We start from the raw sequence: 27,986 nt of genomic DNA, 5'->3' as shown, positions 1-27,986 counted from the left end.
TCATTCATATTCCTTGATAAAAAGTTATAAGGTGAATGTGGTTAGTAAAAAAAAACAGAGAAAACCGGGGAAATTCGGCATGATCAAGTATTTCAAGTACCTACTTGAAAGTGGTCAGATCAGGAGTCAAAATAATCGGCGGGTATGCATGAGGAGATACTAGAATTTATAAACACAATATATATTGAAATATACAATAGTACCGTTGGGTGCTTTTATAGTTACTTTACGTAGCAATCCAAAATATCTTTAATTTTTATTTATTTAATTAGGGCTCCCCCTAGTCAAGATGATTTGTGTTATTTGTTTTACAATATAATTACTATGCGGGTACTTTCTGAAGGTATTCACCTAAGCTTTCATTTAATTACTTTTACAGCTCCGAATGAAATATTTCAGCTAAAATAATCCCACTAGCACAACATATTTCTATTATACAAGCCATTAACCTCCACCCTCTAACATCTCCATTAATATTTTGTGACCTTAGTAATTGAAAGAAAGCCTTCACACAATGACTCTTAATCTTCCTCCCTTTAGTCCAGTGTGTAATAATTAAGGTTCGTAATAGTTTTTTGCGCATAGTTCCAGTCTTCTCCCAGAAATAACCCCGGGTACTAACCCTCTTTGTCAATTTATTAAAATGTTGAAATGGGGTTTATTTAATAAAGTAATCGTTTTATAGTTTTCGAAATTCAGCCTCTATTTTACACCATTGATGACAAACATCACACTGAAATTTTAATAAAAACAAACTATTTAAGAAATTTAAAAAAAAAATATATATATATATATATATATATATATATATATATATATATATATATATATATATATATATATATATATATATATATATATATATATATATATATATATATATATATATATATGTATATATATATATTTATATATTTATATATTTATATATACATTTATATATATGTATATAATTAAACCTTTATTAATTATGTAACCTGTGACTACTTTTTTTAAACTTTTTTAATTATTTTCTATTTCTATTTTAAACATTTTACTGAGTCTCGTATCGTCGATCAATTGTATTGGTGCTTAATGACTGATATGTATTCATTTAAATAATTAACCCAATTATTACATAGTTGTATCACTTAATTTATGGATGTTTTTAAAAAAAAATGACATTCTTACAGTTATATTACAATTTAATTTATCTGCTTAAGCTCAATTAATGATATCCCATACATGCAACATATACTTAAATTATTATTTTAACAATCTACATTGAAACATTAAAGAAAACTATAAGTATTCATATGTGTTTCTGTAGTTTATGAAACACACTATTTTAAAAAAGTATTTTCTCTCTTTATCATTACTTTTTCGTGAGCCATAATGAGGTAATATTTTTCTGCGCATGTTTATTTCTTTTCTGAAATATTATACTCAAAACTAACTGCTTCTAGCGGTAACGATAAATGCTCCTCGAAATAATTAATGATGTGAAAATCGGTGTGAGTGCAAATATGTTGCTGAAATAAATGATTATGGGATCTATTATTCACATTCTACGCATGTTTTAATATGCCCTTTTGTAGCAGATGTTAAGTAAATGTATTTCATTATTATTAATAATAATAATAATAAAACCCTTATCTGCACCCCAATGGTGCATAGGGCACTGCGTCATATAAACGCAGTGTTATCTTGATCGTTTACACATGAAGGAAAGGTGATCAGCCCTCCGCTTCAGGTACCAGTCCAGGATAATATTGAATAAATATGACAGTGAAAAAATCACTTCTATTTATTTTACCCCCCTTGGGAATCGAACCCGGGACCTCCAGAACGGTAGCCGAGCGTGCTGACCATTACACTACGGAGGCGGACAATTAACATTATTAACAGAACATAAAAAAACCCTTAAAATCATCAGTATAAATTACTGTTATTTTACATAATGTGTACAATCATGTTTTAAATAAAAATGTATTTTTTGCTATACAATAAAATTGCGTTGAAAATATTTGTATGCTTAAGAGTACTTTTAAATTCAAACATTCGTTTTAATATTTATTTTATTAGTTTTTTTGCAAATATGTCACGCTGTTTATTAAACATCGCAGTACCGTGGTAAATGTCTCCAAATGTGATGAAAATCAAAATTTTATGGACCAGACTCAATAAACACACCTGAAATGCCCGCTTAAACATCGTTATCTCTAATGCGGTTGCCAATGGAAGGTGCTAATTTAATCTCACGAGTCTGGGGGGTAAGATTGTCGCCCATAAAAATATATTAAGATAGGCATTACCCAAAAAAGTTCCCCTAACTCGAGGCTTACTTAAGTTTACACTTCTTGTAGATACTAAATTAGGGCTGCCATATTTTCGCTCGATCAAGTCGGAGCATTTTGAAAAAAATTTTTCTTTCGATAGTCTATTGATTAAATATCATGTTTCATCAAATAATTTTTAAGATCTATTATAAATACGTATAAATACATATATTTTAAAACTATCAAGTTCCTTAAGTATGTAATTTGATCAGTAATTCGGTGGTGTGTGGTTTGCAAACGTTTTTTTTTTTATTCCAAAAAATAGTAAAAAAAAACATTTTAATAATAATTAACTTTTTCGTATAAGTAAGTAGGTGGTGCGTGGTAAAGGATTGATTTATTTTAATTTGAAAAAAATTGTGTTTTATGAAAAGACACAACAATCAATTTATTATTTACAACAATTTTTTTTTTTCATTAAATATATTTTTTCCATTTTTTAAATCTACTTATGGTATTATACAAATATTTTATTGAACTATGTACCTCTCTAAAAAGTAGACTAGTTGTTGTGTTTGAAAATAAACTTTATATTTGTTTTACTTTAAAAAAATATATTTAAATATTTATTTATTTTCTAAAATTAAAAAAAAAACAAATTCATTGAAATATATAAAAAAATGTATTGTTTTCTTGTCATTTTTATAATGTCACAGATACTTTATTTTCTTTTATGTATCGATCGTTTTAATCAGTGACTGTAAAATTTTTATTTTCTTCCACGAATGCATTAAATTAACGGCAACACGTGGATATTTTTGTTATTTGATTTTTTTTTAGACCAGGGTGGCCAGTCGAAACTTATTGAATGACGAGTGCCAACCCTGTTCTCGGTATCTACTAAGTATTCATCCCATATTTTAGAAGCCATGCTTTAAGATGAGTATCTGTTCGCATGCTAATTGGTATTATTAGGAAGTCGTACTACAGCACAGGTTTACTCATCCCCATTCAGGTAATATAATCCTAATCGTCCCTAAACGCACAATTATCCGACTCGCTATAGCTCTACTGAAACGGAATGTGAATGTAATGTTATAATTATAGCGGGCAACAGTACCTTAATTCTAGCATATGTGAGACTACACACTATAAATTAACTATCGTTTTTAGGCGTAACTGGTAGCGTAGATATCAATGTACATAGTAATTCTAGGGGAAAGGCCGGGAATACAATCTTTTTTTTTAAAAGTAAAATAATAAATTTTTAATCATACGTAATAAAAATGATGTATCTTTATTGTTTAGTCTTGGAATTATTGAATATATCATTATACACAAATCTTTCGTTTTAAAGACTACTTGAACTTAATTTCAAGAACCCGATGACGAACCGCTTGAATCGCAGTTTATCCAACTTAAAGTTGTGTTAAAACTGACAGTACGCAACGGAGTCCTGTTTCCAACCCTTATGTATAGAAGTGAAGAATAGAGTTGTTAAAAGAAGGATGAACGCAGTCTGAATGTAGACGATTTGCGATCCCTCAGATGAATTCGCACATTATTACACAACTGTGTATAAAAGTATCTGTAGATATACATAGATATGAAAACATGTTTTAATATTATTTTTAGACATCTCAACATAGATGAAGAAGAATATGGAAGTCTGGGCATTTACAGGGCTTACGACCGTCATAGGCTGGTTTATTTGATCACTTTACACAAGTGTAGCATTCACCAATTCTACCCATGATTGACAACCATACTACTCAAATTCTTGGAACTTCTAAATATATTCTTTAAATTCGAAACATTGTGCTTGAACTCACTAGAATTTTACTAAAGGTATATATGGTGAGATGAAATAAGCTTTTTGCTAAGCAGAAACTCTTATTTGGACACACTCAAAATGTTGTAAGTACATTTTTTTACTTATTTTTTTAAGCTCAAAATCAATTTTCTTTGAAGTGAAGTAATTTCGAAACAAACAGTTTTATAATGGGATGATCGTACACGGAACGGGAATTACGTAAGTGCGTTAGTTTCCTACCTCTGTTTACCTTACATAATAATATCCAGCTTAGAATCAAAGTCTCATTTGAAGCCACGTGCCTAACTTGGGAGACTTCACCAACTTCCGCTTATTTATGAAAAGTATGTTGATAAAGGCTTCAACCGCTTGCGGGTTCATCTCCGCGGAGGGGGAATTCGTTATCGATATTTAGCAGACACAGCAAGCTATTTTAAGCCTAAGTACCTATGTTTCTGTAATGACTTTAAGTTATACATGTAATATATTTTTTTATATTGCACCATACACACAATAACACATTACAATAATGTGCCCTCATTATATTATTTTCGTCCTAGGGCACATTTTACAATATTTGTTTGTAAGATTTTATCCAAGAAATTTGTTTATGAAATGCAATCAAATACGACATGGCCGAATGATGCGATCTATTTCAGATCTACCCATTTCCATTACCCATTAATAAATAGCTCTTTTAAATTTGGTTTCTATTTTTAAAATGACTATATCGTAGTCGTACAGGAGAAAGTGACCAACTATAATAACAAAACGTAAAATGTTCAAGAGGGCCATTTAAGTCACTTTTGCTTGGCAACAAAATAAACATCAATGCAGTTGGTCATTTTTACGAAGTCAATATATTAAACTTCCAAGTTTAAAATCCTTTGGGATTTTTTCAGGGCAATATTAAGCTAGTAAGATATCAAATAGTCAATGGTCACTTTCTCCTGTATGACTACGATATAGATACTGAATGCAGGTTGTACAACTTTATTGCATAATATTCAAAGCTCCTTTGACTGAAAGAGGTATGTGTTTGATTTTGTTTGATGTGTTTCTGTGTTTCGGATCTTGAAGTTATATGTACGTTACTATGAAGTGTGTTAATTGTGATTTGTGTGCTTTGCTGAGATGTGCTTTGATGTGTTATGTGAGAGTAATTCTTATGTAAGGATTGTTTGAGCATATAGTTGTTGGACCGCCATATGGTTATTTGTATTTTTTAATAAATTCTCTGTGGGGGTCAGCCTCGGAACTTTGAGCATTATTTTCACAACAGATTTTTGGGCAACAATAACAATATTTGATAATGCATTATTCGTACCACCCCAACCAATAATCCCATACTGTAAAAAATATTATTTTAACCCTTATCCACACCCAATGGTGCATAGGTTACTGCATCGCATTGCCATAGTGTTAACTTAATCATTAACGTACGAAGGAAAAGTGATCAGCCATCCGCTTCAGGTACCAGATCGGGGTGATATTAAATAAATATGAGAGTGAATATCGCCTATTCATTTTGACCCCCCTGGGAATCGAACCCAGGACCTCCAGCATACTGTATCACATACTGAAATAAACCGTAGTATTTTTAACTAATTCTTTTGTATTTAGGATTTTACGTTTAGGTTTAAAGATGTAAAATAAAATCTTAAAATCATATAAAATCTATAAATCACTGAATGTTTTAATTATTCCTTATGCTACGCAATTTTTTGTTTGCATAGATACAAAACAATATCACGTTGTAAGTCAAATGACTAAATCTTACTTATCAATGTTTATATTGACTAAACATAAATCCAACCAGTCTGTATTAGACTGATCAGCTACTAGCCTACTTTGTCGGCTCAAAGGTAATCATCAACTAGTTTTTAATTGGCTCAGCAGTTAAACCAGAAATATAGCATTAAAGTTACAAGTTTTTTTTGCTCAAATATACAGAACTATGAACAAAAAAACAATGAAAATAATACGAGTCATCTATGCATTTTGCATTTAGAAAATTAAAATTAATATGATGTTTTTTTAGTTGATAGATTAGGATGCAAATGAATTTATTAAATCATAATATACCTTTATATTATATAATATTAGGTCCTGAAAAGAAATTTAATAAAAAATAATTGGCTAACTAGGCCACTAAGCCATTCACAATATATTGAGTGTGTCCAAATCTTTGTTCACTAATCCTGAGATTAGCCTCACTATTAAGTTATTTATTTTTATTTTTTATTTCTCAGCGTATATAAAGGAGAATTTGGAAATCTGAGGATTTATAACCTGTATATAAAACTGGCTGGTTTGTATATAAAACGTTCAATAAAAAATTATATTCGTTTCCTAGTATGCAAAATAATTTGGTTAGAATATAAAATACACTTGAAGAATGTCTCAGCTATGTCAGGTCGGAAGTCCTGTAAATACGCAGACTTTTATGTTCTTCATCGTCCATATTGATATATCAATAAATAAATTTAAAAAACACGAAATCTCACAAAAATATCGACACGTTGGTTGTTAGCTAGCCTGCCAAACCAACATTCGATGCACCTCTCATATTTACATTTTACTTATTGAAAATGAATAATTATTGATTAATTATTTTGATCTTTTTCACCATCTACAAACGGTTTAAAATGGTAAGTTTATTTTCGCTTAAAATTAATTTATATTGTACAAAATTTACCTGTTTAATAATTCGAATCGTGTCTATCAAATATCGCAACAAAATGTCGGCATCGAATATTTTGTTACCTTTTTCATTTTCACTTTCAGCGATCTTCACCGTTTATGGTTCAAATATTTCAACAATCATTTAAGGAATTTTAATTGGATATTTTCATCTCTAACAAATAATTATACTTGCTATCGGATACTCGTTTAAATTTCCAAGAAAATTGTATCGGGAAAAATTATTTCATTGTAAATATTTTGATTTGTACCTTTTGTATTTCTAGGAATTAATGTTTTGATAAAAACAAATTAATTATTTTGAACTTGGATTCCGTTAATTATTTTATTTAGATGAAAGTCTAGGGATATTATTTTTTTTTTAATTAAAAATTTCCTTAGTATATACCATTATTTCTTAAAATCTACTGTGACACGTGTTTCGATGCATTCCGCATGTGGCGCTCCAACCACCGTGGTGCCTGCTGCTGACTTACCTTGATCGGTCCATCGTGTGGGAATCTTCCTCTCCCTCTCTTCCCCTCCAGGCACAACCAATCACAACCAGTCGTTCCAGGCTATCCTCGTTGCCACGCGCAACGTGTCCAAAGAACTGAAGAATCCGTCGTGTACAGACACTGGTCAGAAATAAACCATCTTACAATCATACATTTTTTTAATACAGTGGAACCTCTCATAAAGAGCACCTATTACAACGATTAATTTGCATTACGAGCAAAAAAGTTGCTTCCTTAACGTGCGACATTTCGCATAACTAATTACAGAGAAAGATCAAGTCCCTTTTTCACGACATTTGCTTGTGAGCCGGGACTTCCGCGCTAGTCAAAACAAAAGAATGTTTCGCTTAACGACTAAAATTCTGGAATGAATTATGCTCGTTATGAGAGATTCCACAATAATATACAGCATACACACAAAAATTGACACTATAAATAATTATCTATGGACTGACAAATTTTATATAAAAGTTTTATCGGTAATTTGAGCGCGATAAAATATGAAAAATCCCAAAGACCACTTCGATGAGTGCTTTTCCCTTCTAGACCAGTTTATTATCCAGGCATTGGTTAATGTAAGGGTTGGGAGGCATGGGAATCAATTTAACCCCTTTATATTCATCCACCACGTCCGCGGGAATTCTGGCTTCACCATATTAAATAATTTATGTCGGGTCGTCTCGCATATGGCGGACGAGAAGTCTCTGGAGCTAAGGTCCCACCATAACTCATAGGGGATGCTAGGCTTTCCGCAGAAAGGAAAGATTTTTCACCGCTTACTTAAGTGGAAAGCGGATTTTATATTTTATTGTCTTGCCAACAAGAGTCATATCTCTTACTGAATTCTACACTGAAACGTTTATTTCTTATTTTTATTTAAAAAGACGAAATACGGTCCACATTTTCACAAAAAAAAATGATTCGCTTAATATGAAAACATTTACACACACACATATATATATATATATATATATATATATATATATATATATATATATATATATATATATATATATATATATATATATATATATATATATATATATATATATATATATATATATATATATATATATAGAGAGAGAGAGACAGATATAGATATACAGATAGTACCTTGACAGGACACTACAGACTGTGGAAACACAAGTCTATAGATTTTGTGTGGAGGATAACGAAATACCAATCCACATTCTCTATAACTGTGACGCACTCGCTCGCAAACGAAGTCACATCCTTGGAGAACCACTACTAGACGAGAGAGGGTGAAGCTCTTACCACCAAGCAGGTCGTGAGCTACATGACTCATGAAGGGTCTTGAGAGTGAGCTATGTTCCAGAGGGAGGTCACAATAGACTTAATATGGTCGCAGTGATATACGGGATGCGAGATCTCTTGACCTTATAATCAAAATAAAAGGAAAAATTACAGATAAAGGTCAACGCACTATTTAATATTTGGTTTATTTCAGTTAATAAGATTGCTTCTCATGGCACTGATGTCTCAGTGCCTTATTTACTTCATAAAATTATATTTTTGTTTTTATATCAGTGCTTTTTTTTTCTCTACTTTTTATGATACTTTTAGAATACCTCTTACCTTACTTCTTTTTTATATCCCTTTTGATGTGCTTTTTTCTTAGTTCAAATTTTATATGGTACCCTGTCTGTTTTTTTCTCAACAGTACGGTTCTGCTTATATCACTTATACCGTGTTCCAAGTTTTCCTTTTAAACAATAAATTCATACTTTTATTATATTTTTTTCATATTTGCTTTTAAGTAAAGTGCAGAGATACCTAGAGTATACATTATGTTATATCTTTTATCTCAATTTCAGTTCTATCATGTCTTTATACGAAATTATTTGGTTTACTTTATTTCAAATTTTATTTTAAAACTTTTTTAATATTTTTTCTTTATACATTACCTGAATTGTATTTTTAACCCCATTTTAACTATATATTTATTTTCTCAATACTATTTTACGTTATGCCTTTTTAATTGTTACGTTTCTAGGTACCTTATTATTTTACATCTGTCAATATTGTCCTAAATGAGTAATTTTGACTACTCATTGGGATTCAAATATTGCAGCTTTATCGATGACTGACCACTTTAGTACTGAGAAAATAAAATAAATCAAGCTAAAAAATTTTAACCAAATAAATCAACGATCCAAAAGTTAGACAAAATAAATAATCAATAAAAAAATAGTAAAAAACTGATCTGTATCTTCGAGAAATAATAACGCATATTCTACTTCCGACAGTTTAATAATTCATTTTTAATGAAATTATGTTTTCAACGACCCATCAATAAATAATCCAAGAACAAATTTAATATTCAGGAACTTCTACGGAGAAATTGAATTAAATATGCATTACTTCTTGGCCCTCGATTTTTCCCCTCTGTACTCAAAACTCTTCCCTGTATAATCCACTCTTTACACTTCCACTGCTCACTTTTCCTTCCTAACAATCGCTTTCAGCCTCCATCCTCTCAGGCCTTACTCCTGCGAGAGAATTTGCGAACAAATTTATGACGCGTCGTCATACTAAGAGGAATTTACATAGATCCATTTTATCCCAGAAAATAGTTTCAAACTTTTCGTTTCGGAGACTTTTTCGGGTTTTATTGCTTTTCGAATTTTGTCAAAATTTTCATAGATAATATCATGCCAGAATCGTACATTTATCTGCAATATTACCTAAATTTATCCTTGAATCCTTTCAGTTCAAAAATGATAAGAATAAAAAATAAGTATCATCGTATATTGCAGACGAATTATTTCGTGATATTTCGAGTAAAACGGTTCTTCTTTTTCAGAAACTAAAAAATCATGAAAATTGGTAACCATATTTCAATCTTTTATTGTTATGTTGGTAATATTAAATTACCATCATTTCATTTTGTCATCTTTCATATTATTTTTTGACATCTCATCACAGATGAAGAAGAATATGGAAGTCTGGGCATTTACGGGGCTGACGACCGTCATAGGCTAGTTTAAGTGATCACTTTACACGTGTAACATTCACCAAATCTACCTATTATTGGCAACCACACTACTCGAATTCTCGGAAGATCTATATGAACTAATTTTGAAACATTGTTCTTGAATCACTAGAACTTCACTAGAGACATCTATTGGTGAGATGAAAAATGTAAATGCCTAGACTTCCATATTCTTCTTCATGTTTGATGAGATGTCAAAAAATAATATGAAAATAACTCCTGTAATTGGAGATAATCCAGATTTTGTGAACAAGTATTTGGACACACTCAAAATGTTGTAAATGTCATTTTTGGTTGACTTCAGAGTAATGTTTATATTTTAGGAGTTTGCATTTCTCTACGAAAATGAAAACACAAACAAATTTTAGGATTGTGTATTAATTAATTTAAAAAAAAAACAAGGTGTTTCAAGTGTTGTCAACAACGTTACACGTTCATTTAAAACAATGTTGTCGCAAAATAAAATAGATATTTTTAAAAATATTTTATTTGTGATACATTTTCGATCCCTTGAAAAATTGCAGTGAGTTAAAATATATCTTTTTCAAAATACATATCCGATTATTTAGATTTTGAGTATGTTGATAGGATAATAAAGTTTTGTGAATAAAGATTATAAATTTGAGATTTTTTAAAAAAAAAAATTAAAAAAATATGTCACTGTAAGAAATAGGGTTTCCTTTTACTAAGATATGGATGATATGATATTTTAGACTCTACAGGAAATTCCGTCAACTTTTCATATTTCTCATACGTATATTATACGATAATAATATGTTAAAAATATGAAAGCGAAGGAAATAACTGATTCTCAGAAAGAATTTCATATTTTCTTTCAAAACATGACATAAGTGACATTAAAAATTCAGATTTCAGGTACACTTCCTACAATGTTATATCCAAACGTTTCTAGAAAATTTTATCCTTTGTCGACTCTTTTATTTATCGTCTTGAGAAATATATTTCATAGAATTTAATCCTTGCTAGATCTAGTTCATTTCGAAAAAGATTTTGTTTCTGAAATAGCGATCGTTTAAGTAAACAAGTACCATGACTTGAAAGTATATATTAATTTTTAAACCATGGTTTATACATCATTTTATAATTTTATTTTATGAAAAAAAACACTGTCTTATCCTTCAAATAAGTTTTCATATTCGGAGGCTATAAAATACTATAAATTCTGGTGATTTTTTCATAAATTATTTTTTAATTTGGGTACCGTAGAACGGGGCTACTGGAACTTTGATGTGTTACTTAAGCCCGCACAAAAAAAGATTAAATCTGTATTTGGTCTACAAAAATGAACGTATTGACTTGATTCATTATTTCCTTGACAGGTGGCACTTATTGTCATGACACTTCGATCGATTCCACAATCTAAATAAAAAAAAATGTACTGGGCTCAAGTAACACATCAAAGTTCAAGTAGCCCCGTTCTACGGTACTGTTTGCATATTTTCAATATTAAAATTTTCTTAATTATTATTCATTATTTTTTAAATGTCCTCAAATATTTTTATTCAATATCTTTTTCAAAAAAATGTATGTTTAAAATACTTTTTACTGTGTGTTCATTCAACTGTTTCACTTTGTATTTTTTTTACCTTTGTATATTTTTATAAATTTGTATCGGTATTGTATTTTCTAACATCAAAACGTTAACATTTTAAGGTTTAGAAATTACATTATTCATGGTGAATGTTACAAAGTGTATAAATTGATCGCTTCACTAGTCAATGTAAATCAAAGAAATTCTTAGGCTCTCAGATTCTAATTTCTTTTTCGTATCTGTCGACATATCTGTCAAAAAATTATTGATAACCCCTTGCTAAGTAAAATCCAGTATTTATGTAAAGATTTGATTATGCTCAAAATGTTAAAAAATGTAATAAATATTTTACATTCCTTTGTTCAACTTTCGAATTTCCAGACTTTACGTTCAAACACATATTTTTACGCAGATGTTTCCGAAGCCTTATTTTTTGTCCATACGAAAAACGAAATGGTAAAACGGCACCTTTTTAAGACATCTGTAAAATGAGCTACCATAAGATGCAACAAATCATCCCCCTTTCAGTGTAATTTTCCGAGAAACATCTGTGCATGTGACCCCTTTGTTCATATTTATTAATCAAAATTTAACGCGGTATTTGAAATATTACTAACAATTAGTACGTTTCCATCTGCGCGCATGTGGCTTTAAATTATGTATTACCTTAAGACCTCCGCCGTGTTCTGTAACACGCGTCTTATTAAACACTATAGCATATAAAGTATGCATGTAGAAATTCAATATTATTTATTTATTTGAACTTCATGTACAGAAGAAAAATAAGTACATTGGCAGGCTTATTGCTAAAAAGCTCCTAAAAAATGTCTTCTAACCAACCAAAAACATAAGTGATATTGGTCAAAGCGTTTGATACCATATATAGCTGTTTGCAATCAGATGGTAGATGGTACATGAACATTAAAATAAACATGAATTACAAATTCATGATAATAAGGAAGGCAAAGGAAAAAGGGAGTTTGGGGATGGAGGTCCAAGGAAAAACTAAGGGAGGAGGTTTGATGGAGAGTTAGGACACTAATTAAAGATAGTAATGTCTCAAACGTTTCTTAAAAGTTATTAGAGAAGTTGCATTTTTTACGTGGAGAGGTAATTCATAAATTATAAGTAAGAGGTTAATACTTCACATTACTTTGGCGATTAAATTTCGTAAATTTCTCGGCTATTGTATCTTAGTAGCTTAGAGGTTAAAATAACTGACAATAAATTAGAGGACCCGGGTTTAAGTCTTTATGCGGAACAGTTATTTTGTTCACTGATGTGATGAATTTGAATTGTTATATTGATGTTTTTTTCTTCATTATGTTCTTCTCGCCTCTCGGCTTTTTGATTTGCACGCGAAAAAATCCCTATTACATTGAATTTAAACAAGTTTATGGTTAATAAAATAATAAAAAACAAAAAAACGTTACTTAGTATAAACCATAAAGTAATCATCAAAACCAGGCAGTGGAAAGCCCAAACAACATTCCCATTATATTTTATTTGAATATTTTTCTCTAATAAAACATCTATAATACGTAATGCAAAAAAGCGTCTATAACATATTTTTTATATCACGTATCGCGTATAAACATTTTAGTTTTTCTTTTTTCCAAAAAATATGATTTCTACCATATTGTAGCATTTTATCAGTAATAGGTTTCGGTTTGTTAGGATTTATTGCCTCACTCTTCAAATTCGCATGTGAATGGTTTCTTGTTACATAAATTATCAACAAGTTTGGGTAAAAGGGTAAAAAAAATAATGTTACATAGTTTATATAGTAATCACGTAAACCAGCCAATAAAATTCCCGAACACCATTTCCACTCTCTAATAAAAAAAATGTTCCCTGTTGTGATATCTATGGCTAATATACAAAAGTATCTTAAGCACATAATTTTTTATAGCTTGTATCGCGTATCAACACGGCTTTTTTTTTCTTTCGAGAAGTATGATTTGTAACTTGTTGTAACGCTTTATCAGTAAGGGGTGTTTGTTGAGATTTATTAGATCAGGGATTTATAAGAGAGTGAGATAAATTCTCTTGCGCTTATCGGTCCGTCTCACGGATGCGCCATATGTCTCCTAAACGATCCTGCAGAAAGGAAACAACAAGCGATGCTTAAACTGTACATACTACCAACCATCAAATGTGTTATTTCGCATTTGAGTTTTAATAATAATACATAAAATATAACTATTTCTGATGAGTTTAAAAACAACTTTGTATTATTTCTTTGTAAAATAAAAATAAAATGTCTTCATTGTCAGGACCGGTGCTATGTTTTATTATCGATTTTTTAATGCTCATATAAAATATGCTAACTTTAAAACCGCAAAAATGGCAAAAATGGAATGGTAAAAATCATTTGCTTAAATTGTTACTGAATTTTCTTGTGTGACTAAAAATATATAAATATTTTTTTGAATTGATCAAAATATAGTTTGTAGTTTTTGTAAATAAAAACTAACGACGTTTGCTTTAGAAATTAAAGATTTTAAGAAAGAATTCATTAAAGAAAGAATGATTTATTAAATTAATGTTTTAGTGTTAAATAATAATTAAAATACGTGTAAAACGTTTGCTGATTATCTTTCTTGAATCAAATCCTCATATCCCTTTTTGAATCGAGTTGATTATATCGTTATTGCAATTAAATTTTGAGAAGCAATGGATTTGTTAATACTACGTATATGGGCTACATACAACACCTTGTATAGCAAACTTTTCGGATTGCTGCTACAATGTTCTCAATCCTTTAACCTATACGCTATGTTACATATATGTATGTTACGTTATTCCTGAACCTACTGATTATTTTTCATGTAAAGGCCTCAGACATTCATCTTTATTTAAAAAGGTTCTAAGATAAAATAACGCGCTGAAATTACCTCCTTTCACTCAGCAGATGTTCTTTTCACGAAACACGGTCAAAATACAAAAATATCAAACAATCTCTTTATGGCGTGTAAAAAAATACAAAGTGTGTTCCTTCCGAATTTATGGCCCTATGGTTCATAGCACATTCCGCCTAACGTTTTGTGTGTAATATGAAAATTTAATAATTTTTCCTGTATGAAAAGGGACTACTCATGAAACGGTTATGCGGTGTAATAATTTCGCGTAAGCAAGCCTTTCTCGAGACGATACGACATTAGAGCTATGTACTCGCTCTACCAATAAACTCTGATATGCGAAACTGCCTGGAAAAGTCGTTTTCAAACAAATCGACAATAATGAAATATGTACTTGTAACTTTCCACATGAATACTGTTTTATGTAAAAATATTGTTATTTAAATTGAACACTTGTATTAGACCTCTAATTAAATTTTATTTCATACGACTAGTTTAGAAAAAAAAAAATCAGCCTACGTAGTGTATTGGTATCGGTCGGCATGTGCGGCTATCATACTAGAGGTCTCGGGTTCGATATCTAGGGGGGGGGGATAAATAAATATAAGTGTTTTTTTCACTCAAATATTAGTTCAACATTGCCCTGGACTCGTACTTGAAGCGGAGGACTGATCACCTTTTCTTAGCGTGTTAGCGATCAAGTTAACACTGCTTTCTATAATGCAGTACTCTATCTACCATCAGGTGCGGTTGAGGTTTTGAAATGAATATGAAAGTTTTAAAAATACAGAAGTTTTCATGGACAGGTGATTACAAAAACTAACGAGCTACAAATCATTCAGATATTGGTAGAGGTGGGTGGGGTAATAACTAGACGGGGGAGGTTGATGGGGTGGGACTTGGTTTAATGGGAACATAGACAATAATGGTGAGGAATTTTGTAAAAGCATATTAATAATCAAGCTTTTATTAGTATACAAATTTTTATGTATTTCTAAATTTCCTTAATTTTACATGACTTGCCCTTTGTATGTGACTGAGTGTAATAATTTGAGTGTGTGTGAGTCAAATGAATGGTAAGTTTCCATTATGTAATTCGCGAACTCTGAAAAATAAATACTGGTTAAATTTCAAATTATCAACATTTCTTTTCACAAAGGTAAATCAAGAAATAAAATTAAAATATATTTTTTTAATTAAATACATATTTTCTTCTACATTCCAACATACTAAAAAAGGTATCTCATTATTATTACTAAGTAAAACCTATTGAGATCAAAGAGTACGTATATTTTCTGGTAGGAAATTAATATTAAGAAAAATACTAGTAGTACTTTCAAAGTCGTTTGTAGGTATATACAGAACCTTTTAGCATTATTATTTAAATACCTTATCTGTCAACTGTTCCTTGTCACTTGACTTTTAAAAGGGTACTTAGTTCCAACATTAAACTTACTTAAGAAAATCTTTAAAACAACTTTATAATATATTTTTTTAAACAAATGAAAAAAATGAAAACCGTATACCTACAAACATGAATTGGAAGTGGTTTCAAGGTTTGTAATTCATATTATTTAAATGTATCCTTTATTAATGAATGATCACAACATCAGCAAAAGCTAAACTGGCAGTACGCAACGGAGCCCTGGTTCCAAATCTAGTATCTGGAAGTGAATCATGGAGATAGCAAAAGAAGGATGAATGAAGTCGAAATGCGATCCCTCCGACAAATGTCCGGTAAAACGTTGTTTCATAGATTTCGGATGGTGATATAAGGAAATAATGCGAGGCAGAGATATCGATAAAATTAAGAGATGATTTGGACATGTAGAACGAATTAGCGAGGAAAGAACGGTAAAACAAATTTATGAAGCGAATGTAGTTGGAAAATGAAACATATGACGACCAAAGAAAACTAAGCACGATCAGGTGTGTCGAATACGTAAAAGCGGCCGGGTCAAGAATTGAAATAATCGGCGGGTATGTTTGAATGAATGAATGAATTGAATGAATTGAATGAATATGGAAGAGGCGAGAATTTTTTGCAAGGGCAGAGTAGTATGGCGTTCTATTATCTTTACCTACCCCTACAGAGAAGCGGCGTTATGGTTAATTAGTTAGTTGGTTTATAGATTACAATCCATAAAACCTTTGCGGGGGAATTACAATCTTTTTAAGCGACGTTTTTAATTGTTGATTTTTTTTATGAAATGCGATATTAAAAACTAGGTTTTTCATGTTGCATTTAATAAAGGCACGTTCCTTCGTTTATTGATGTCATTAACTAAGCGATATTTTCCATCTTCGGAATGAGTTTTCGTTTTTCGCTTCACTTCACTAAAATACTACAGATTCGTTATGAAAGCGTAAAGAATATTGCTTTCTAGAACGCGCCTTTCTCAAAACATTGTGTTTATTATTTTTTACCCATCTTCTTAATGAAAAAATCGAGGAAAAATTTTAAATCCATTTCTTGAATTTTCTGGTTCGATGCTTATACTTGTAAGTCGTCTCAACATAAATGTAACGAAAGACAAAACTGCACTGTCATGGACATGTTTATAAAAGGGTGATTTTAAAACTAGGTGTGCGTTGCTGTGACTTGAGGCTGTCAAATGAAAAAGAAAGAAAAGAAAAATTCTAATAGGTTTATTTTGACAATACTCGTGGTTATGTCATATTCCACAATAATATAAAAAAACGAACATTTTTTAAAACTTTTGTTCCACACTTTTCAAATCCGCTCAAACAATTATTTCCCATTTTTCTGTACCTTTTTTTAGTTCACTCGGAAGAAAAATATAAAATTTATAAATCTTCTTTGGTTTTTCGTTTCCCGCCGATTAACTGCAGAGACTAGACGCCCGGTTTAGAAATCTGTTATATACTTTTATATTTTATTTTCTTAAAAAAAGCGGTATTCAATAAACAAATACAAATATTATTTATTGACATCTCATCAAAGATGAAGAAGAATATGTAGGCTGGTTTAAGTGATCACGTGTAACATTCACCAATTTTACCCATTATTGACAACCTCACTACTCAAATTCTTGGAAGTTCTATATATATATGAACCAATTTAGAAACCTTATTCTTGAATCACTAGAACTTCACTAGAGACATCTATTGGTGAGATGTTAAGAAGCTTTTTACTAAGCAGAAACTCTTATATTACCCGTAAATGCCCAGACTTCCATATTCTTCTTCATCTTTGATGAGATGTCAAAAAATAATATGAAAATAACTCCTGCAATTGGAGATAATCCAGATTTTGTGAACAAGTATTTACACATATTAAAAATGTTGATAACAAATACAAAATTGAAAAAAAATTATAAAAGTTTAATAAATTCATTTCTTTCTTTTCTTTCTAAAAAATCACAACAACTGCTATTTAACGTTTTGATTCAGGACACCCCTTAAGAAGAGGAATATGTTAAATGCAGCAATGGCTAAGACACTCACACACACAGAGTAGTATGCCTATGTTCGTACATTCAAAAATAATATTGAAACTAATCTAATATATGTTTGATTACTTCAGGACAAAAACTGAAGCCCTCTTTTGCTAGTGGTCCGCAGATCCTTACCTTCATTTTGTAATTTCAGTTCGCTGGTCTAGCCGTCTTCTCCGTGGGCCTGTGGACCGTTGTGGGGAAGCACCAGTACGTCTCCCTGCTGAGCACGATCACCTACCCCATGGCTGCCTATGTGCTCCTGGCAGCGGGATCCCTAGCGGCTCTGGCCTCCATACTTGGCTACTGCGGACTGTGGAGGGAAAATAGATCAATGCTACTCGGGGTAACTATATATTTTTTATTTAGTTTTATCTATAATATTACATTATTTACATTATTTTATTTTATTTTATTATATTATTTACATTACATTATTATGTCCGCCTCCGTAGTGTAATGGTCAGCACGCTCGGTTACCGTACTAGAGGTCCCGGGTTCGATTCCCAGGGGGGGTAAAAAAAATATAAGGGATTTTTCACTCTAATATTTATTCAATACTACCCCGGACTGGTACCTGAAACGGAGGGATGATCACCTTTCCTTCGTGTGTTAACAATCAAGATAACACAGCGTTCATATGATGCAGTGCCCTTTGCATTATCGGTACGGATAAGGGTTGAAAAAATTATTACATAACCCCTTTCGCACTGAATTACACCCGAAAAAATTTAAATAGTTTTCATACAGTTCTGAGTGTGTACAAACACTTGTTCACAAATCTTTATATTCCACCATATTGTCAGTCTCTGGATCAGTGAGAGAAGAATCCCCCTCTCTGCCAGACCGGACAGATAGGGTGATCTGCGTCTCTCAGCCATGGTAGCCAAATGTGTCAACCACTACACTACGGAGGCGAATATTTATAATCTGCATGGTGTAAAATATTTCTTATTTTTTCTGCAAACTTGTTTTTTTCATATCTCAGTTCCATTCACTAAACGAGATCTAAAAAACATTAAAAAATCAATTTTATGTATTAAAACTGTCAAAGTAGCTTAAATCGGTTTACCGGCTTGTTACTCGAAGGATTATAATATCCCCAAAGACTTTATAAGAAACTACGAGGAAACAAATTATGTAAAGTAACATCTAAATAACCGTTCATAAAGCCGGTATTTACAGTAATTATAAAGGTATTTTTTAATTTTAAAAAACCTTTCAAAAAACTTCGAAAAAACTTTATCCAAGTATTAAAGGATATCGTAAAGTAGTATTTTGACACGCGTAATAGTAATTTTAATATTAATTTTAACACCAAACGAATAATACTCTTATAATAAAAATCTATTTGTAAAAAATGCATTTCTTTTAATCTTATTCCATTAAAATAGTATTGTTAAATACCTGATATTTTAATTTTTAAGTTATTGATAATTACAGTATGAAGAACTTTGAAAATGAAAATGTTGGATTCACAGGATTCTTATTTATCACCCTTTTTTAATTTTATTTATAACTCACATCATTCGTAACTAAAAAGAAAAATATTTAAATTAATATTTTAATAATATTTTCATTGCATCGCCTTTAACCCTCGGTCTACTGAAAATAAAAACCATCGATTATTACCGTTCTGGGTCCAATGGACACTTATACGAAGTTTGTTACGTTTTTAACTTGTAATCTTTGCGTTCGTTGTATATCGTTAGATCCATATAGATTACATATTGTATTAAGAATTTCAATAAACCCAACATAAAAAGATTCGTTGGACCCGCTTGGTAGACAGAAGGTTACTCTGTATGTCCCTGATGATTACTCTTACCTAGCAGACATAGTCAGACGAATTTTTTAAGTCTAACTTTCTAATTATTTTTCTAAGTAGAATATTTATTTGTGATATTATTTCATGAATATCGTTTCAGTAATATTTAATTTTGGAAAGCTCCCTTTAACTAGCGAACGTTAAGTTTGTATTTATTATTATTAAACCTTAATATCGTTTTGGGTACATACAAAATTGAATAAAATTATAATATTAAGTTCATAGGAAAGCAAAGTAATATACCTCGAAAGGATATTATGTACACATATATTACAAAAGTTTACAATATTATTTTCACCCTATAAACACATATTGAAAACTGATGTGTTTATTTCAAATTTTGTAAATATAATAATAACATACGTATGTTATTATAAAGTTAATTCGTTAGAAACACTGTTTTTTTAATAGAATCATCATTTTTATACTTCATGATGCAGATTTTATGAAGAAAATAATAAAATTCGGGAAATTAGAGCACAAAATGTTAAACTCGGTAAAAAATGGTTTCACATAATTACTTAACCCTTCCTAAAAGTAAAACAAACTTTTTCAATTAATAATCAATTAATATTTACAAAATGCCAATTTCAACGAAAAGTCAATAATATTTCAACACTACATGTAACTGCCTAGAAAAAAAGAAAAACAATACTTAATATTTAGGAATACAAATAGACGAAAACTTTCAATGAAATTTTCAAACGGTAGCGTTTGTAGAAAAAACTGAAAAAACTATCTTTAAAACAATACGTAACATCCTTAATTTCAAAAGAGTTATTGAAAAAAATACTACATTTTATTCCACTCTATTCCCTTGTATGGGATTATTGAATAGAGTGGTATGAGTAAAGAACTATTACATAGTGTTAATGTTCCTTAAAAATCAACCTTGAAAATAAAACTTAAAATTCCAAGAGGCACGTGCTAAATATTTCCACACAGTAAATATTAAACATTACTCACAGAAATCACAGGAAAACGAATCCTAGCATCGACCACAAATTACCAATGATCACTTTTTTAAGACAAACAAGAATCAAAAACGTCAAACAAAATCTGATGAGTTTCTATATTTTTAAACACATACCACGTTTGGTCAAAGGAACTTTGAATACTACTCAATAAATCTGTACAACGTGCTTCCGTCATCCATGAAGTCATTCAATAACTAAACTATGTATAAAAGAGTAACTCATTATTAGATAATGGGGAGGGGTAGATTTAAAATAGATTGCATTATCGGCCATGTCATATATGATTGCATGACTCACGATAGACAAATTACTAATCAAATACTTTGTTTAAAGAAAATGTATGATAAAATGTCCCTTCGGTATGGGAAACCGCAGTGAAAACACATTATTGTAAATTTTATATAGTTTATATACATACATACATATGTACTCGTTTGTTGAAAAAATAATAAAAATTCCATAATGTTTAATAAATTATTTACACGAGTTTAGCATTGACAATATTTAAAAAAAAACCGTTAGTAAAACTATGCGCCAATTGAAAACATACCTATAAAATATAAATTTCTTCCATATATATTTTGTTCGTACGGCTGGTTCTAGTTTGTGGTACGGGTCGTAATTTTAGTGTGTTATCGCTTTCATATTTCCCTTAACTTTATGAGACCTTGCAATGGGGTCCTTTCCTTTTTTATATGCCATCGTATAAAACATCCTTGAAAGGTAATAAAAATAAGAATTTACTAGTATTTCTACGATTTTCGTATATTTACCCATCAGCTTATAGGAAAATTGTAAGGGTTGGGTCCAGAAAATACTATTTCCAATCTTTTGGGTTAAATGGGTTCCAGTACTTGGGTATTAGACCTTCGCTTTTATTTTAAGTATTTTCCGTTAAGGTATAAATTGACATTTTGCCATTTAAAATATTACTAAAATTTGTGAAATAAATGATTTTTTTCAAATATATATTATTTATGTACATAATTGATTGTAATAAAGAAGCCTCCACTTAAAAAAATATTATTCGTTTATGTGTGTACTATTTTAAATCATTTATTTATGTTAAGTTTATTTATGCAATTACTTTTAAAAAATCCTTTCAAAACTCATGTTTTTAATTTTACTTTAATATGCAATAAAAAACCTTTTTTCAATTTTTCTCAAATAAAGGTTTTCATGATTAAAACATAAGGTAGGTATGTCAAAGAGATTTTTTTTCGTAAAATTTTTCGTCAAAGAATCTTGCTTTTATCTTTAGCAAGTGTAACTCCTTAAACCTTGCGAATAGCTTTTAAATTTCCCCATCTTTTATTCATACAAAGCTTATTTGTAATATAAAAGTACACGTTTTAAAAATCTTCCTCTCTTCATATTAATTTTTATGTTTTTATTTATTTTTATCTTTTAAGTACAATTTTAATTAACGAAAATGTATCATCTTTGAGAATGATTTTTTGATACCACAAACAGTAAAGTTGTATGGCCAGCATGGTACGTACACTTGAGAAAAATAACTTATTTTAAAATGCGAATGATATTTTTCAAAGCTCGTCATATGTGTGTGTGTGTATGTGTATGAGGTATATATTTCAGATTGTTGTATACATTTTAGGTTTATATTCATTTTATTTATATTAAAGACAAAATATATTTCAACAAATGAATTTTTTATGTCAAGAAATTTGAAAATATCACTTGGGTGAATTTCAAATGAAAAACTAAATTTCGAAGAATTTTCATTTGAATGTTAATAATTTTGAAAAGTTATAATTTTCTTAGGAAACGTTAATTACTCTTACGACAAAATTTTGTTTTAAAGAGTTCTTCCTTAAAAAAATATGAAAAAAAAAACATTTCAACATTATATTTGACGATGAAAATAATTCATCCAAAACTTTACTCATATTTCATGGCTTGTCCGTTCTTACTACTACCTACTTTTATCTTTACGCCGTAAAATTAAATTTTCCTCGTTTTAATTAAACATTTTAACCATATTAAATTTGATAGTATGTTCACACGAATACATTATCCGCGTTTTCTCGTAAATACCCTTCCTTTAAGTAAACTGTTTAAACATTAAATAAACGCTTAAAATGCGCTTTTAAGTCAAACATAATTTTCTTCTGCATAATATTGAATAAAATTTGTTTAAGTAGTGTATTTTGTCCGCCTCCGTAGTGTAATGGTCAGCATGCTCGCCTACCGTTCTGGAGGTCCCGGGTTTGATTCCCATGGGGGTTTAATAAATATAAGTGATTTTTTCACTCTAATATTTATTCAATATTACCCTGGACTGGTCCTGAAGCGGGGGGCTGATCACCTTTCCTTCATGTGTAAACGATCAAGATAACACTGCGTTTATATAAAGCAGTGCCCTATGCACCATTGGGGTGCTGATAAGGGTTTTTATTTATTATTTATTGAATAATTTTTTTTAAGTAGTTTATTTCTATTTTAAATCGTCCTTATCTCCTTCTATGTATTCAGGTCCCTAAGGACAGATTGCTTTTAAAACATGATCGCTTAATAAACCACTTAAGAATACTTGCGAAAACCTTTCTGCCAAAATATTTGAGCAGAACAGATTTTGAGAAATAATTTTTAGTGTTAAATATGAATTATGAAGCCGGTTGGTTCGAAATCAGCATGCAATTATTAAAAACGTATTTTGTAAGTACATTTTACATACAAATATTAACATACAAAGGATTATATTTTGAAATTTCAATATTACATTATGTTAACACTTAATTTCAAATACCTGATTTAACAAAAAATATTGCTTCTCGGGTACTGTTTTCTTTATTCAAACACTAAGTTGCATGAGACTGTACAATAGCATTAAAATACTTTCAATTTATGTTTAATTAGTAAATACCACTATTTCTTAAAATCTATTATGACGCGTGTTTCGATGCATTCCGCATCATTTTCTAACACCGTAAAAAAATAATCAAAATGACGCGGAATGCATCGAAACACCTGCCATAAAAGATTTTTTTTTAAACAGTGGTATTTACTAAGTAAAACTCAAATGAAAAATCGGTTGATACCACAAAGTGACTGCCGAATCAATTAATGCATTAAAACAGTTAGGTCTTAAAATAAATCACATGGAGGTTTCTTGATCATTTTTATGATTAAAAGTATAATAAATTATTAAGCCAAAAATATATTTATAAATTTGCATGTTACCTCAGTTAGAAATCTTACTGCAAAGAACAAAACCAGCATTTTTTCAAAATAAATTCATTAAAATAAAAAATAACAGTTTTTTTAAAATTCTAAGTAAAGCGGTGTAATATATTACCGAGATTGCCTTATTTTGCGAAGTTCTTACGCTTTCATTATTAAATAATAACCGTATTTAACGTCTAATCCCGTAGAGTTATGAGTGCTGTAACCTGTTGCTAGGGAGAACGGAGGTATTTTGTGGAAAATTTCTTATTACGTGGAGGACGTTTGCTGTAATGTAAAGATCCCGGGCTATTTTTTACCCAGAATGAAAATTAATATAAGCACCGTTGAAAAATGACTCCAGGAAAACAAACAATAAGGTGAGTCAATTAATTACAGACGAAATTCAAAAGAAGGTGGTTAAATATTAGCATTGTTAAGGGTGTGTCTATATTTTAAAAGAAGAAATTTAATTTAGTATAGTTTACTTGGAAAAAATCATTGCTAAATATCAGGAAATTAGGAAAAATCGATTTTCAAGACTGTTAATTTTTATGGAATTTTCTAAATATTTAATTTTGTGTCAATTCCATTTTCAGATGTGTAAGATAAGGTGATTAGGGTGGTTCAATATTAGCATCGTTAAAATTCTGCTTTTATTTTAATTTAATAAATTTTATTTTATTAATTGATTCGGCAGTCACTTTGTAGTATCTATCCATTTTTAATTGAAGTTTTACTTAGTAAATACCACTATTTCTTAAAATCTACTGTGACACGTATTTCGATGCATTCCGGATCATTTGAAAATTATGCGGAATGCATCGAAACACGTGTCACAGTAGATTTTAAGAAACAGTGGTATTTACTAAGTAAAACTTTAATTAAAAATAATAAATTGGATTTGATACCGTAGTGTTTACTGTAAAGAAACTTGCTAAAGGTATTTAAGGAGAATTGATTTTTTTTTCTTGAAATGCCGTTATTTTAGGGTATTGTTTTATTATTACATTTTATATCTATGTTATTTTCAGTATTTGAAATACAAGGACGATTGTAAAAAAGGAGCTTCCAAGTAGAGATTGAATTTCCAAAGAACCCTTCCTTTGAGGGTGCCACGTGAAGAAAGTAATGATAACTTAAAAATCTTTTTAGGCTATGCATTAATTATTCAGTTAACACCTCTTTTTAAATATTTTGTGTAGATTTATAGGTTTAATACTGTAGTACTAATTGTCAACTTATAATAAATACGTTTACAAAAAAATTATACTTATTGAAATTATAAATATTGTAAAAAAATAAAAATATTAATTTTACATTACAAAAAATAACCGCTTTTACGTACCTCGAATCATCACAGAACAAAGTACCTATTTAGTAGATTGCACCTCAATTCACGTTCATTTTGTGACCACAAAGTTTAGTGAAATTATCGTAATTGAGTTGAAAAGTTTAATACATTATCGGTTGTATAATAAAATGTATCGGTGCTTTTTTTATCGAACCTCATTTACCTGGGGGTAGTAGGAGCCCTAGTACCTACATATAATCTGCAGTGATGAACAAGTAAAAAGGTAGCAATAATAATACCTACCGACGCGTCGCGACGTGGAGAGCGTTAAAATATTAAAACCCTTTACACTGTGTGTATATTTCTGCATACAGCTCATAACAAATGGCATTTATGGAACAATGTTTTCGATATCTGAGGAAAGTGACGAATGATTTCTTAAAATAATATAAGGAAAACAAGAGAAAAAGGTGTTCTCGTGTTTAGAAATAATGTGATGTAAAAATATTTATTTTCTTAATCATTTCTACAACTTATCAGTAATGGTGTATATATTTTCGTATGTTATACTAACAATTATCTGATATATTCACTAATGAACAAGAAGCTAACTTGTACTCTATTCAATTCTGTTTGATATATGTATTTCGTTTCATTCTCTTGTAACTCTAACAAGAAGATAATACTGGCGTATCAATAGAACATAGGAAAGGAAATGACACCGATCCAAGTAGGTACTAAGGGAACGATGATCCTCCAATTAATGGTGAATTAAATATAACACATTCCCAACAATTATATGAAATACATTTTAAAATTTTATTAAAGTGAGAACAGTTAATCATAACTTTTTCAGTTAAATTCATTGTTTGATTATTAAAATAAATTTATACTTTTAAATCTTTTTTTTCAATCAACATCTACAATTTTATTTTTACATTTGCTTGAAAATTTAAGGATAATTTTCCTTATTGAGTGATTATGAAATCAATTACAGAATTCTTTCCATCTTTTTCCTGAAAGTAACAACCAGTTGTCTAATTTGGTTTTTCCATGATATTTTTGATCAGTACACTTCAAGATCACTACACAATATTATCGAGCAAAGTGGGGGTTATATATTTATTCAGTACATCTTCTCCCAAATGTAGTACAAGTAATAATTTTCGTAATGCATTTGTGTCTCGTATAATTATGCAGGTATTCTAATGATTGTACATATATTTCTCTTTATTATAAGTGACTGAAATAATCACCTGCTTTATATTCCATCCCCAAATGAAATGACTTGTAAACTATTCGAGCTAGTTATCTCAGTTCTGTAAGCGTAGAACTGCTACTGCTGGCCAGTTTAGCCGACCTCTAAACCGCAGAACTCTGAATTTTAATAAACTTTGCTGTTCCAACAAAAGCAAACTAATCTTGTACTGAAGAACAAACCACTTCTAGTACATCAAGCCAACTATGGAATAACTAAATGAGTTTAACAAAGGCTCGTTATAAATTTGTAATTGGCTAGTAAAGCTCAAACAATGGATCAAATACTTTGAAATTATCAACAAAAACAAGAACAATTGACCCTCGTAAAAAGTAAACATATATTATATAAAATACACCTACTTTTCGACTTGCAATTATGGAAACCCCAAATTTACAAACGTTTAAAATTAAAATAATAACAGCATCCTTGATTGTTGTTAGCATGTTTAGTAAATAAAACATCGAATTTTTCATGAACAATCGGGCGGTAACCATACGAAAGATAACGCTTTAAATACGTAATGAATTTAACTATTTTTAAGAATAACTTTTGCATTTGTTACCGAATACAAATAAAGTTATCTACACCTTTAAGTTAAAACTTTCATTTGTAATCGTTGCTCTGATTTTTTTCTTACCTCAGGCTAGGTGCGTGAAATTTTAATGTTTAGATATAAAACTCAATCAAACTTTTACGTGTAAGATAACATGTAGCATGTTGCTAGTTCAGTCCTTCATCAGCGGTGATCGAAAGATGTGAGATAACTGTTTTTTTTTCATGAAAATTCCAAATTAAATATTCGCACCTAACCCTTAAAACTATATTATAGACTGTATTATTTAAAAAATAGTTTTTCGTAATCTACCAGACAGTGATTTTCTAAATATCTTCGGGTGGCATCTTGCTGTTATTTTGCGTCAGGTAAACCAATATTACGAATTGCGATATTCAATTTTTATTTTTAGGTTTTAATCAAGTGAAATAAATAATCAAAGAGATCTTCAAACAGAAATGAATGCATATTAAGAAATAAACCAGGAGCAAGCAATATATCTAAACAAAACCAAAAACTACAGGACAACAATGGTGTCGGTAGGGGGCACCGTAGGAGGTACGATGGGGATCTAGTTTATTAATTAAAACCTTTATATAAATGCTAATCACACATTTAACTCGTACTAAGGAGAGTTGATAACATCAGTGAAGGCGTTTGCAATTTTATTAATTAAATACGTTTTCAATAATGTACTTATTAATTAATGCATTTATATTTTAAGCACTCAAAAAT

General features: G+C 30.0%; 1 protein-coding gene across 2 annotated transcripts in view; it reads left to right on the top strand.

Moving 5' to 3' along the window:
- LOC148303390 (CD151 antigen-like) overlaps window positions 1-27,986 on the top strand; it is a 278,505-nt gene that overhangs the window by 224,172 nt on the left and 26,347 nt on the right. For both annotated transcript variants that reach the window (XM_088270105.1, XM_088270106.1), the window contains one exon: window positions 18,310-18,501. In XM_088270105.1, coding sequence (XP_088126231.1) covers window positions 18,310-18,501 — 192 coding nt within the window. The remainder of the gene's footprint in view (window positions 1-18,309; window positions 18,502-27,986) is intronic.

The sequence above is a fragment of the Brachycentrus maculatus genome, unplaced genomic scaffold (assembly GCF_059751285.1).
Source record: "Brachycentrus maculatus isolate JH-2025_06_01 unplaced genomic scaffold, ASM5975128v1 h1tg000370l, whole genome shotgun sequence".
Classification (NCBI taxonomy): Eukaryota; Metazoa; Arthropoda; class Insecta; order Trichoptera; family Brachycentridae; genus Brachycentrus; species Brachycentrus maculatus.
The sequence above is the reverse complement of the archived record's forward strand: the minus strand, read 5'-3'. Positions and strand labels throughout refer to the sequence as shown.